General features: G+C 49.6%; 5 protein-coding genes across 5 annotated transcripts in view; 1 reads left to right on the top strand and 4 right to left on the bottom strand.

Annotated features, from left to right (window-relative positions):
• Positions 1–2,923, bottom strand: part of BDZ99DRAFT_409387 (HET-domain-containing protein) — a 3,492-nt gene extending 569 nt beyond the window's left edge. The window contains exons 1-3 of the mRNA XM_033716544.1: positions 2,815–2,923; positions 395–2,768; positions 1–347 (exon numbers count right to left, since the gene is read on the bottom strand). The exon at positions 1–347 is cut by the window's left edge and continues 569 nt beyond it. Coding sequence (XP_033582437.1) covers positions 1–347; positions 395–2,644 — 2,597 coding nt within the window. The 5' untranslated portion in view covers positions 2,645–2,768; positions 2,815–2,923. The remainder of the gene's footprint in view (positions 348–394; positions 2,769–2,814) is intronic.
• A 157-nt stretch (positions 2,924–3,080) lies between these two features.
• BDZ99DRAFT_506534 (uncharacterized protein) lies at positions 3,081–3,643 on the top strand. The gene is made up of 2 exons (XM_033724180.1): positions 3,081–3,412; positions 3,472–3,643. The coding sequence occupies exons 1-2, from the start codon at positions 3,149–3,151 to the stop codon at positions 3,613–3,615; spliced, it is 408 nt and encodes a 135-aa protein (XP_033582438.1). The 5' UTR covers positions 3,081–3,148; the 3' UTR covers positions 3,616–3,643.
• A 1,706-nt stretch (positions 3,644–5,349) lies between these two features.
• Positions 5,350–6,757, bottom strand: BDZ99DRAFT_567308 (uncharacterized protein). Its single transcript, XM_033727671.1, has 2 exons — positions 5,740–6,757; positions 5,350–5,684 (listed from the first exon to the last, which is right to left on the bottom strand). The coding sequence occupies exon 1, from the start codon at positions 6,688–6,690 to the stop codon at positions 5,773–5,775; it is 918 nt and encodes a 305-aa protein (XP_033582439.1). The 5' UTR covers positions 6,691–6,757; the 3' UTR covers positions 5,350–5,684; positions 5,740–5,772.
• A 1,065-nt stretch (positions 6,758–7,822) lies between these two features.
• On the bottom strand, positions 7,823–8,163 carry BDZ99DRAFT_341003 (uncharacterized protein; the record flags this gene model as incomplete). Its single annotated transcript, XM_033714369.1, has 2 exons — positions 7,823–7,985; positions 8,042–8,163. Coding segments are annotated over 2 exons (285 nt in total), but the record flags the coding sequence as incomplete, so codon positions are not given.
• A 1,845-nt stretch (positions 8,164–10,008) lies between these two features.
• BDZ99DRAFT_567310 (uncharacterized protein) lies at positions 10,009–13,121 on the bottom strand (the record flags this gene model as incomplete). The annotated part of the gene is made up of 5 exons (XM_033727672.1): positions 10,009–11,802; positions 11,854–12,044; positions 12,092–12,425; positions 12,488–12,696; positions 12,753–13,121. 5 exons carry the CDS (start codon positions 13,119–13,121, stop codon positions 10,401–10,403), a joined length of 2,505 nt encoding a protein of 834 aa, XP_033582441.1. The 3' UTR covers positions 10,009–10,400.
• Positions 13,122–13,282: the final 161 nt, after the last annotated feature.

The following is a 13,282-nucleotide window of genomic DNA, read 5'->3' on the forward strand; positions in this document are numbered from 1 at the left end:
TGCAGGCACGCGCCGCTGTTCGCATCCCAGATCTTGACTGTTCTGTCACCCGACGCTGACGCCAGCCGTGTTGAGTCGTGAGAGAAGGCCACTGACCTGACCGAACCGCTATGGCCCTCAAGTGTCTGCAGGCAGGCACTCCATTTATCGCTTATGGCGGGCTGTATTGTGATTCCTTTCGGCTCTTCATACTTGAAATATGTCCTTATTAGGCTGCGAGCTGGACTAAACAGAAGCGCAGATACGTATACCTGAAGAGGACTATTCTCTATTGCCACCTTGTGATACATAATAAATCGGCGCGCATCTTGAACTAATTCAAGCAAGCTGCATGCGTCTGCTCTTCTCTATATTATGTTAGCATATGAGATAACTATAAGACTGGACTAAGGATTACTTGGAGAAGAGACTCGAGTTTTGCTATTGACACCAACCCGTCCGACATGCTCCTGCAAAGGCTTAAAGCCTCAAGCCAGTAAAGGTATTTCTTATTTATGAAATTCTCGATATCACCTTTGTCCTGAGAGTCAATTCCATGGTTTGGGGAGTTGGAATTCCAGTCGCAGAGGTGGTCGACCCAGTAAACGCACGAGTATCGGATTGTCGCTAGCGGATCGTGGACCGGTACTTGAACCTTATTAACTGGAAACCCTGGAGCGATTAAGCTGTACATGTCACGTTTCAGTGCACTAGACATGAGCTTGAGTGACCGGGAGAATATGTCGTGGTGAACCCTTCCCTGAGATGGGAAGACTGTGTCTCGCATCCTGTCGGTCAAGTAGTCCTTGGCTGATTGGTGGATGAAGTAGACCTGATCGTCTATAACGGTGAGAAACGAACCACACATAACCACAATCTTTCTCACGTTCCTCGCGATTGCGGAAACCTGGCCTGATAGACCGCATAAGCTGCCCATTTCAGCTAGGTAAAGTGGACGGTATGTGACGTAGGCAGTAAAAAGCAGGAGCCGGCAAACCTCCGAGTTGCTCTTCTTCAGCCGCTGTATTTGATTCATCATCCGATCGTACAGCCGATGCAAGCCTGGTGGCGCTTCTTCTACCACCTGCAAAGGGTCCCAGCTCTCTGGCCCCTCTAGCTCCTGGATCACGAGAGCGACCCACAGGAACGTGCCGTTCGCCTTCCGGCGTAGGATGTCTCGCACTTGATCTCTTAGACTGTCGTCTTCAAGCGACTCAAGACGAGACAGTTTGTCGTTGATGTACACGTCGACGGCACGGGACACCTGCTCTGCATTTTGCCTTAGCTCCAGACTCAACCTCGCCTTAGCGTCTACGCATCTTAGCTTCTGTTCAATGTGCATCTCGTTTCGACTTGACAAGAGCCACTTGACGCGGGCCGATGACGCCGAGGTGAGAATAACCAAGTCTAAGAGCTTTGGCAAGTCCACCACGCATTCATCGAGGGCGTCGACAACTAGGCAGACTGATTTCAGGTCTGGATCTTGTATCATGTTTATAAAGATGTCTGACAGAGTAACCAAAGCATTGGTGTCTTCGAATATGGATCGACCTGCTTGATCGTACTTCTTCCGCAGGTGTGGGGCTAACGACGGCTGTTGGTTGACGAGCAGGTAGATCAGGCCGCGCAGCACGGCAGTGGCGCTGTTAAGGCGCGAGTCGGTACCTTGACAAAAGAAGAACGAGAGAAGGCCGGGCGTCGATTTCTTCAACTCTTCAATAACGCCAGAGAGAAGCATCGTCTTGCCCTTGCCAGGATCACCTTTGATCCACAGCAGTCGGCTCTGCAAGTCTTTGTGCCACTGCTGGAAGCTGGCGTTATTAAAAACCCAGCAATACGAACCTTCTAGCAGGCCGCCCTTGGTGTCCTCAATGCGCTTCTTGTCGTCGCGTGGATCTGTAAGACGTATGTCTTGGATGCAATTACCCAGCTTATGGATCTCATCCAGGAGCCGTCTGAACGCTCCCTCTGCCCCTTCGCCATAGAGAGGCGCTATGTAGATATCAAAAATGCCGAGTAATGAGTATGCCCCATCTTCTTGAACTTTTGTGTGCCGGTGCTCTTTCCATGACAGTCGCTCGTCGACGGTAAACTGAGACAAAGGGGCCCCTTGCAGCGCTAAATGCGGAATGCCTGTGATGTCGTGTACTTGCTGTGCGAGTGATGTCTTGTCGCCAAGCTTCCTCCGTTCCCGAGAGAAGAATTCGACTGTGCTTGGGGCGAGGAGCTCCTGGAGCGTCCAACCGCGGGTGAACCACCTACTTTCTTGGAAGTCTGATGTCCACAGCGGCGGAGTGGCTTCTTTGTCGGTTTCAGGTAGGGGACTAGAGACATCTGACATGTAGACATAGCATCGAGCTGCGTTGTGATACCAGCGAAACATGGACTTGATAGCCTGTGATAGCTCAGCCTTGTTTGCTTTGTTGATGCAACATGTGTCTATCCAAAACCATTCCAAGCCGTCTTGTGCAGCTTGTTCTCCACAGAACCGGATCTTCTCATAGCCAAACTTATTTTTGCCAGTGCCATTTGTTAGGTCTTCAAAAGTGACCTCTTCGGTATTTGCACCCCACGTATGCGAAAGTATCGCATATGGAGGGATGGCTTCGGCGCCAAACTGGATAAGATTGAAACCGCCAGTGTCGCAGCGTCGCAAAAGACGCATTGCTTCGCATGGAGCCGGACGGGGAGAAGCGGTAGGAATGAATCTCGGTCGGGTTCAAACGCGGCAGCCTAACTGAAGGGATGAGCAAGGCAACTCGCTCGTCCGTTAAGAATATCAGTCCTAGCTATAGAGATTAGCGAGCATACAGGAAGATAGAATGTTGAGTATACCGAAGAGTTGCATCTGAAAGCGAGAGAGTACAAGAGTGCTGTGCGCTAGTTGTGCTGTGCCTTGCCATATCCTTGGTTTTGTGAGAAGGGTGCTGGAAGAAGCTCAGCTTGGAGCGGGGGTGCGGCTGACAGTATGGCGCGGTAAGGCTGACATGCAGCGGTTGGGGAGGCGAAATAGCATGCGACTACGGAGGCGTCCTTCAAAAGTTCTTGCCCACGCTAAAAACGCTAAAAACGCCACAAGCTTAGCGCACAACACGAAAATTCTTTCCCCTCAATTCCTGATAGATTTCCTGATAGATTTCTCACAATCTACAATCCCTTACAGTCCTACATGGCGCCCAATCACGATATAGCTACTCGGGCCCTAGTTGTTGCCCTAAAATCCCCATCAGGGGGTAAGACAACGCAGCAGGTGGTGTCAATTACTGCGCTCTCCAAGCGCACTGTCGATAGCATCTACGCTCGAGCAATCAAGCGTGGATTTGACCCAAATGCTGTCCCTCTTGTTATCAAAGACGAATATCTGGAAGATGCCCCCCGCTCTGGCAGGCCGAGCAAGCAGACTAGTGAGGTTCAGCAATCGATCTCTCAGAAAGTACGCCTTGATCGGTATGGCCGTGAGAAGACGTGTGCTGATCTAGCTGGCGAGCTTAGCCAGGAACTCAACATCGATATATCAGCTGCTACTGTCTATCGATGTCTCAAGAGCATGGGATTCAAGAAGACGAAGCCAACGAGGAAGCCTGGACTGACGAAGAGGATGAGAGCAGAACAACTTGCATGGTGCCTGGAGCATAAGGATTGGACTTTAGAAGACTGGAAGAATGTGATTTAGACGGACGAAACATCTGTTGTGCTTGGTCATCGACAAGGGGGGTATCGAATTTGGCGTACAGCTAATAAGGCCTTTGTTCGAAGCTGTATTCGTGAGCGCTGGGCTGGATCCTCTGAGTTTATGTTCTGGGGCTGCTTTTCATATAATTCTAAGGGGCCTTGCCATATCTGGCTGCCAGAGACAGCAAGTGAGCGAAAGGAATCAGAGAGGGTTCTTCAAGAGCTAAATCAGGCTCTTGAATCCGATGCTCAAGCGATATAGGAGCTTAAATCAGGGATACAACGACTAGGACTTCGATCAAAACCTGGCAGGAAACCTAAGTTCCAATAGAATCAGAAGACAGGAAAACTATCACGTCGAAAGGGGAATAGGATTAACTGGTATCGATACCAGACAAAGATTCTTCTCCCAAAACTAATCCCCTTTGCTCAGGATTGTGCCAAATCACGGCCAGGAACCCTAGTTCAGGAGGATAGGGCCCCTTCTCATACACATCACGCTCAACAAAGGATATTTAATATCAATCGAGTTCAACGACTACTTTGGTGTTCAAATTCCCCTGATTTAAACGCAATTGAGCCTTGCTGGTTCTAGATGAAGAGGCAAACAACAAAAAAGGGGGCCCCACAAAGCCGCTCAGTGGCAACAAAGGCCTGGGAAAGATGCTGGGATATAGATCTTGAACAGAAGCGTATCCAGGCCTGGATTGAGCGTATACCTAGACATATACAGGAGGTTATCAGGCTGGAGGGTGGCAATGAATACAAGGAGGGACGGGATCATCTCCAGAGAGAGCACTAGCTAGCGCGCCAAATTTGGAACGTGGCGTTTTTAGCGTTTTTAGCGTGGGCAAGAACTTTTGAAGGGCGCCTCCGTAGGTTGAATTTGCTTATATCTTGAGAAGCAGACAAACACCTTAGTGAAGCCAGCAGGGAGGATGGCCGACCCGCTCCGGCCCTGACCTTGTAGCCTCCAAACTCTGGTAGAAGTACTCTTTGGTACAGTGGTAAATCACGTGCTTTGGTCTGTGGCGTAATCGTGGCTGGAATGCCAAGACTCGCATTCGTACTCCTGCTTACCGGCCGGAGCAAAACGGTGTTGCAACAATGGGCAATGGTGAAACCGCATTCGCTAGCTGTACTGTAATAAAGGGATTAAATAACAAAGTGAGAACGTGTGCGATAGCCAGCTTCCCCGCATCTTGTTGTTCTGGGGTTAGATTTTTATATATTCCGAGCATTAGCAAGGGTCCGCGCAGCCACGCGCAGGCCTGACATCCACGGGCGGGCCTTGCTTGATTTCTATAAGTAAATTACACTGTAATGATTATTTTAAACATATAGAACTGTCTCGCACTAACCAGTATTAGTGATAGCTTTAGTTGGAGGTGCCGATCCGCGTGGCAACTTTAAATGAATTTGCGTGCGATAGCAGCTACAAGGCTAATAACGACTTCCAGTATGGTAATAAGGCTCTAAGGCTTGGATAAGGCCCTTTTATAAACATCAGGAGTAATAAGAGCTTGAAAGTGGTGCTGTGGCGAAGGAATTCTGTTACGCCATGAAAGAAGGCTCTCCGCAAATTAGGCGCGAAGGCGACGATTTGCGAACGTAATTTTTAGGCGGAAGAGGTTCCGAGTGTTCAGGAGTGGCCACAGCACACGACTTATACAGAACTGTGGGAAATGTTGGTGTGTGCATAGAGTTTGAGTTGCTTAAAGTCAATGTACTATTGATTTTCTCGCCACCCAGGGTTTCTCGCTACCCAGGGACGCACGTTACTAAAAACACAGCAGTGAGGTAAAAGCATCAACGATAGTCAACAGCAAAACAAAATCCTGTGCTCATAACACACGTCGTCCATCCGTACGTTTCATTCCCTCGACAATAAGTTTACTATGTGCCGTCTATCATGCCGTCCACTACCAGAACATCAAGGTACAAAACAGAACTTCGTAATCCAAAAGTAAGTCGTAGCAAATCAGGTCCACCCATTCATCAATCGTTCATCAGTTCATCCACAACAATTTAATCTATAACTTTATTAGTCATGCGATATCTACAGCTTATATCACGTGTCAAACTTACGCCTTAAGTAATATCGCACCCATCATTCCACCACTAATAACCATATGTAGCAAGATGCTGAGCGTCCTCCACGGCCTTCCTCCTCTCAAGCACCTGTTTCACAGAAAACAGTTGCTGTCTCCCACTAGCCGCCCACTCGGCCTTGGGCGTCTGGTGTACGGCTTTATCAGACACCCATACCAGTGGGCTCTTCTTCCCTGTCTGATTATCACGGCCGAGGTAAATAAGATACTGTATAGTATTACGACCTCGGTGATCACGGCGGATATTGTTCTTTTCCGAAGGCCTCTCCTTTACAATAATGATCTTGTCGTTCTTCCGCAGGCCAGGGATGTGAACAATTGGGGCGCCTGGTGGAGGCGGCGGCGGTAGCTCGTACTCATCGTGCCCTGGAGCCGTAATTTTATCGCACTCAGGAGTGCGCTGAGGAGTAAGAGCATTGCGCCTCGAGACCTGTGTAGTGCTAGATATACGCCGGGCTGCCACTCGTATGGCATCCGAGGATTGACCAATGGCAGAGTCTCGCCTTGACGCCTGCTGTTCGGGAGCAGGCGGACGAGTGCTTTGCCGCGTGTTGGCAGTACTATACGCACTCGTCTTCTGTACCTTAGCAACGGGCACTGCAGTGCTGCGTCTGTCTGAGGCCGGAACGGTGGGTTTATCCCATCCGCGTGCGCTGTTATCCGCAGCATTGCTGTTATTATCAAAGGCTTTAATATTATTGGCAACAACACTGTTCTTGCGCTGCATGGTTTTACCAGGAGCTATATCCATGGTCGCATCACTAAGCGGGTGTTCCTTTAAGTACTTAAGTTCCAAAGCAACAGGCACCGTGTGGGCAGGGACCCATGCTTCGGTGCCATTGTCGTATGCAACAAGATATTCCGAATAACTATGTACCTGCCGCGTACAGTCAAGCTGAGCATCCTTAATAGCGATGATGGACACCATGGTCGTGTTGGAGTGAGAGTGCTGAAGTGGATGGTGGTTGCCAAGCCTTGGTTTTGATTTTCCTGAGGGGCGCTGGTGTAGGAGGGAAGGAGAAAGAGGGGCCGCGACCCCTTTTATATACTGAAATTTTCCGCCAAGCCACGCTAAGCTAGATAGGCAGGTTTTAGCTAAATAGCTATTATAGAGTAATACAATAGGTTTACTCTTATCTATTTAGTTACTATTATAAATAGCACCCTATTAGTATAACTATAATTTTAAGAAAAAAATTCTTTCTACCTTTTAGGCGTCCTAGTAGCTATTTGTTACACCTTTGCACCTAAATTCTGCTACTATTATTAGCTTTCTTAACTTCGCACTTTTAGTACAAGATAGTAGCTTATAGTTATAGACTTTCCCTATTTATTAAGCTTGCTAAATAGAAAGTCTACCCTATTTTACCTGCGTGCAGCTACTGCATAGAAGATACAGGGATGGACTGGGTCGTAGAGATCAGATTCCTTTGCATCGTTCAGCACACTACAGAAACAGGCTGCACAATCAGGAAGCACAGCTACATCGTTGAGAAGGGCTTGATCTGCCTAAATCACGGATTTTTCTTAATGGATTTGATCTTTTTTTGATGGTTTGCGTCGAAACTGAAGTGTGCTGGTTACGAGACCGGTCGCAGAATCTTCCAGAGCTCGGCCGGCAGGCCGGTGGCAAATCCAGCAGCTCGGCCGGAGCTCGGCCGACATACTCATACTACTTCGCTGACAAGTGACCCTTTCGTGCTTCCACATCGCAAAGAGTTAGCACGTAGTAGTTTAGAATGTCAAGCTACATGTAAGTCGAATTGAACATGTCCACCATGCTTCAAAGTTCGCTACATCCATATGGAGAAGACGCCCACGATACACGCATCCGCCTTCTCTTTCGCCACGTCCACAGAAAAGGCTGCTCCGCTATCCTTCTGCTCTAGTGTCGCATCGCTCGAACTCGTGGTTCTTTCTTTATTATGTGGGAGGTGAGCTCAAGAACTTCAAGCGCCACCAGCGACTGCTTCCAGAGGCGGCATTGCCACTCCCCGAGGATGAACAGAAGATCGGAACTTCGTGAAACCAACTGTGGAAAGTCCGTTCTCCCAAAAGACACTACGGACGAACTTCAGCAGAAGCGGGAGACAGATGACGAGAAAGCCTGCTGTCATCTCCGGGAACGATCCTAGGGCCATGAGGAGGGTGTAGTATGTGTAATCGTGGCTCTTGAAAACTCGAGCACAGCAGTATAGACGAACAAGCGACACGATGCAAGCCCTATCCGCTGTCAGCTTCTCATCTCTCTCATCAGGTGGTCAGTAGCCAAAACTCACAAAATCCCAAACAAGAAAATGGTCGACAGTCCAACCCTCCTCCACCTTGACATGTTCAGCTTCCAGATCACCCTCTGCGGCAACAACACCATTGTTGTATCTGATATCGTATTGAAAACCCCCCGACGACAACGCGATCCCGTTCGTGTTCAAACACTTCCCGCCTTGTAGCAACGGCGTCTAGACCTTGGCGCGCGGACTGCAGGACTAGATTTCGATGAAGCTGATGTAGAAGATGACGTTTGCCCAGATGGGGGCGTGGAAGGCCCAGAACATGGGCCCCGAACATGGGCCCCAGGGAGGCGGTGGTCAGGAAGACGCGGATCCACTGGATCAGGACGGAGAGCTTGATGAAGAAAATTGTGATGCCGTACGATGTGGAGGTGCTGGGGTTGTCAGTAAGGTCAGAGGGAGTGGAAAGCGCGGAGGCACGTAGAGGTATTTGCGGATGGCTTTGACTTGGACGTCCCATCGATGGACGCCGGGGAGGTAGTCGATGATTAGGAACGCGCAGACGTAGTAGGCGCCGACATAGCAGACCTGGCTGGTTTTAGAATTAATGTAGTTTGTAATTGATAGGCACACTATATCCAGCCCAGTAAAAGCATATCTGGAAGCTGCTAGGCAAGCTGTATGGATACGATAAGCATCTTGACTGACAATCTTCGAGCGCGATACTGTTCACAATCTTTCTTTTCATATAAAGTCGCATCGATACCGCTATCGTCGGGGTAACCAAACGTACAATCACGATAATCAGAGATGTCGTATACAACGAAGGTGGGTATATGAGATTAGAAATGACGCCCGCCGGCGGTGCATGTGCGGTGCATCTAGCATCTTTTGCAAAACCTCCGGCGGGACTTCTTCGAGGGACATCTTCTCGGCGACTGATGAAGTGATAATACAAAAGAAACGTTGTGGAAATGGATGAATGTAAACGCTTAATAAAGACTGAGTAATGCGCGAGCCATTGCAGGACTTTAGGTACTCGTAAGTGACCGAGTGATATACGATGGGGTGTAGTGCGGGAATCAAAGTTCAATAGATTCGTTTCAACGCGGCTGGGTCTGCCCTAGGTTGTCTTCAGCTCGTATATGTCCGATATTCTCTATGCAGTGCGACAGCTTGAAGTCGCACGCGAATAGCTTTCAATATCAACCGAAATGCGAGGCGGTAATAGTGTGCATGATGCCTTATTTCCAGCTTACGGCTGACCGGTCTCTCGAGTTCCGATAAGGCTGTACGATGCTGCATGTCAGATGGAAAGGTCGAATGGCAGGCTGGAGAGACATTGAAGATCCCGGGGAGGTGGATCATGGTATTTAGTCTAGAGTTGCGGGTTTTAGTTTTTTGCTCCCTTCTTCCCTCCAGTTTTAGTATAGTTGAAAGAAAGGAGTGGTGTAGTACCTCGTCACAGAGCCCACTAAAATACGTTGTTGATATTATAAGTCCCAAGACATAAGTTTGGGCACCACTTGCAACTGGCTGGGGTGCCCCAACAGGCCTTGGAAACTCCAAGCACGATGTAAAGGTCAACACAGTGGAAATTAGACTACCTTTTGGCTAATTAGAGACCTGCTAGCTGGGGTACTCCTTACAGTAGTATCGAGAGAGCAAGATTGAAGCTAGAGCAGTGGTATATCCATGGGCCCAAACTTGTGACCTAGTACTGTACTGGAGTAACGAAAATGGGTTCGCGAGTCGACGAATCAGGAAACACTCACAATCCTTGTGTTATTATCAGGTCTTGACGCATACTCAATCGCCCCACGTGGTAGACCCAAACCTTTATATTTGGCTCTCAGTAGTTGCTGTGGGCCAATTGAGCGCGTGGCTGTCTCCATATCACCGGTTGATGAGTCCAACCGCAAATTGAGGCCGTGAAACGCATTGCGCAGTAGTGTCAATATTCGGGCTCCGAAGTCGTTCTTGAGAGGTACTGTACGAGATCAGCGGGGTTGGTTATATATTATTACGAGCATTCGACGGTGAAGTTGTTCCACATAAAACGCTCCGAGAGTATTGCAAAGGCGTCCGGAAAGTGGTGAAGCCGACAATAAATCCATGAAGGTAAAGTCACAAACGCAAGATCAGCAGAAGGGGAACTACAATAAAGGTCGGCAATATAATACCATTGCCATCAGCCTTGATCTGTGGAGGAACTTTTCGAATCCTACCAGTGCATCTCGTAAAGCATGCAAGCCCATGTCAATAACCCCATCGATGCCTCGCCTATGCGCGAGCAAGACTACTCTTAAACCCGAAAAGACCGCCAGGACGCCGTTCTCATGCATGATCAGGACGAAAAGCCGACGGGTAGAAGTGAAATACCACGCTCGGCATCAAGTCTTCTCGCTCAGCCCTTGAACGTCTTGCTCCGTCCCACCGTCTCCCTCTGTGTCCTGCCCATTCCCCTTGGCGCATCATTTGCCTTCGCAAATGGATTGACTGCCTTTTCTTTCTTCTTCTCTTTCCTGTTTTTCTTCCTCTCTTCCTTGCTCGGCCCCTTGATCACGCTCGGCTGCGCGGCGTAATCGAAGGCCTTCACCTCCCCGTCTTCGCCGACCGGGGGATCATCAACATGCATCGCATCGGCACCACCGTTTGCCGCCGCTTTCTGTGCTGCTTTCTTTGCAACTTTCTCCGCTTTCCGCAAGGCCTTCTTTTCCGCCTTCTTTCGAGCCTTTTCGTCCAAGATGGCCGGATCATCCAAAACTACCTCATCGTCTTGTCCATTAAGCTCTTCACCAGCTTCGCCTATTGCTGGGGACAAGGCTTCAGTCATAGGCTCCTCGAGTTCTCGGTTCTTCCGCTTCCTGCCACCTCCGAGCTGCTTGACGACGAAGACATCATCTACATCCTCTTGGGCTTTCCTGTCTTTCTTGCTCACAAATGGATGCTCAGCTCGCGCTCCCGGATCAATCTTTGCTTGTGGACTATCCACATCTTTTGCATCAGCAAAGATCTCGGCTGAGAGCGGCGGGAGTGGCAAGGCAAGGCGGATTTCTCCGGTGGAGAATGACCGTCGCTGGTCCCAAAACGTGCTCCCGACTGCCGGACCCCAGAACTGAGAGAAGCTTGTACGGAGCTTGCCGCTCGTAGGCATCGTTGGTGCGGGTGTGGGCTGAGCCGATTTTACTGCGGGAGTCGGAGCCGATTGAGGTTGCGTTTGTGACTGGCTTTGGACTTCAGCCTGCAGATATGCCAGTCTCTTCGCTTGGTGCTTTTCTTCTAGTTCTGTGAGGACCGTTGCCATGTCCGGGCCATCTTCAGCATTCATTTTTGCATCGATAATTCTTGCAACCAGCTCTTCAGCTCGCATCCGCAGTATAGGCGAGATGGGCGACGCGCTTCCCAATAAAGCGGCCTGCTCAGTAGGCATAGCTCGCGCAACGCTCAACAAGGCGTGATTCGCCAAGACGAAGTGTACACTTTCATCCTCCTGTCGTGCAACGTCATCGCGCCACTTGTGCGCCGCTTTGAATACTGCGAACTGCTCTTTGGAAAAGTTTGCGGGGGTATTGCGGAGGATCTTGTGCCATCCACTTGATCCCTGTCCAGTCTTTTCATCGTAGATAGGGTGCTCGTAGCGTTGGAGGGCTGTTTCCCGTGATTTTTCCAGAACTCGAGCAATGAGGTCGAATTCTGGATCGGAGAAATTTGACTTTTCAATAAGCTCGTTTCGCATGTTATCAAAGATATAGAGAAGGTAGTGGGTGTCGGATCGTGCATAATCAAACAGTTCCGCAGGTAAGGGCCTAGTAAAGTCTGTCAGATATGATAGCAAGGAAGACGGTGCTTATACATACCTAACTCGCCAATCGGCCATTTGATACTGCTTGTTCGCGCTGAAGTTTATGAACTTCAACAATAAGAAAGCTAAACTGCCTCCAGTGTACCCCAAGGCTCTGGCAGCATGATGAGTGTCAAACAGTCCTACAACGTAGAGACCAAGATCTCGTTGTAGCCAAATAATGTCCATGAAAGCACCATGAAGAACCTGCCTTGCATTAGAAAAAATAGAGAAGCAATTTATGCTCAGCATACCTTCAGAATGCCTGGATCGGCGAAAACCTCGTTGAGGCACTCGAGCTTCCTCCTCCAAGGTACCAGGGTGTCGACAATCCAGTCTTTGTCTCTCGTACTGATCTGCATCAAAGACACGATACCAATGTAGGACCTGTTGTCATGGTGCTCCAAGTCAATGGCAATCTCTTTAGCCGTCTTTAGCTCCGCGAGCATAGATGCCAATGTCTCTGGGGTATCCACGAGCGTCGCAGTGGTGCTTTCGAAAGGATGATACATGATTGGCTCCGCCCTTTCGTATAGAGAGCTCGGGTAGGTATAACTCTCAATCTCGGATTGATAGGGATGCGGGAATCTACTTGGTTTAGCACACAGCTGTCCAACCCATGGAGGAAGAACTGAAGAAGCTTCTCATACTGCTTGTTCCCTCTACCATCCGTAAACTCCTTCAAGCTCTCTTTCAACGAAAGCTTCGCGTGCGGCTTCTGGGTCATCAAAGGCCTGAAGCCGCCCGTCTCATCGTTCCTCGGTACGTGCTCGAACAGCAATTGCGATTTGGGGAGATTTTTCGTCTGCGAGAAGAAAGCTTTCGCCGTCTTTGCGGTCTTCTGCTTTGACGGCACAACCTATAAATTCATCAGTCCCCAATCCCACTCTTACAATGCAAGGAAGCTAAACTCACCGTCTCCTCCACGCCCTTCTTCACAGCCCCCGTGAACTCATCGAGTCGGGAATCCGCCCTCTCCAGCAAACTATCAATCCTATCAACCACGCCTCTCCATCCTGCACCCTCCCCTTCTTTCAAATCGTCGACATTATCCGAGAGGAGACTACTCACACCCTCTGCACCCCCCGCACTGCCCTTAAGCAGGCGCCCTGCCAGGCCCAGAAGCCGCGCATTCTGCTTGTCTAGTACTCTCGCGTTCTTCGGGTCCAGCGAGCGCTGGAACTCCAAGTCCTCGGCGGCGATGCGGGTCGAGGCGCGTGTGGTCGCGACGAGGGCGGCGGAGATGGCGTCTTGGGTAGTCTGAAAGTCGGATTGCGGATCCATTATGGTGGTGATGGTTGTGCTTGCGATTCCATGGACATAGTGGATTGTAGGATAGAACTCGGGGTGAAGAGGAGCTCTGGTTAGAGGCGCGTTGCTGTCTGAAAGAAAGAGTGAGGTGAACTTTTACGTTACGCCGTAATTTAACCTCGTTATCGATAAGG

The sequence above is a fragment of the Mytilinidion resinicola genome (assembly GCF_010093595.1).
Source record: "Mytilinidion resinicola strain CBS 304.34 unplaced genomic scaffold BDZ99scaffold_3, whole genome shotgun sequence".
In the NCBI taxonomy this organism is placed as follows: Eukaryota; Fungi; Ascomycota; class Dothideomycetes; order Mytilinidiales; family Mytilinidiaceae; genus Mytilinidion; species Mytilinidion resinicola.

What these genes read in the sequence shown, in the direction of transcription:
- BDZ99DRAFT_506534 (XM_033724180.1), top strand. Translation starts at nt 3,149, where the DNA reads ATGGCGCCCAATCACGATATAGCTACTCGGGCCCTAGTTGTTGCCCTA. An exon ending in AGCAATCGATCTCTCAGAAA is followed by an intron (nt 3,413 to 3,471) that starts GTACGCCTTGAT and finishes TGGCGAGCTTAG; the next exon opens with CCAGGAACTCAACATCGATA.
- BDZ99DRAFT_567308 (XM_033727671.1), bottom strand. Translation starts at nt 6,690, where the DNA reads ATGGTGTCCATCATCGCTATTAAGGATGCTCAGCTTGACTGTACGCGG.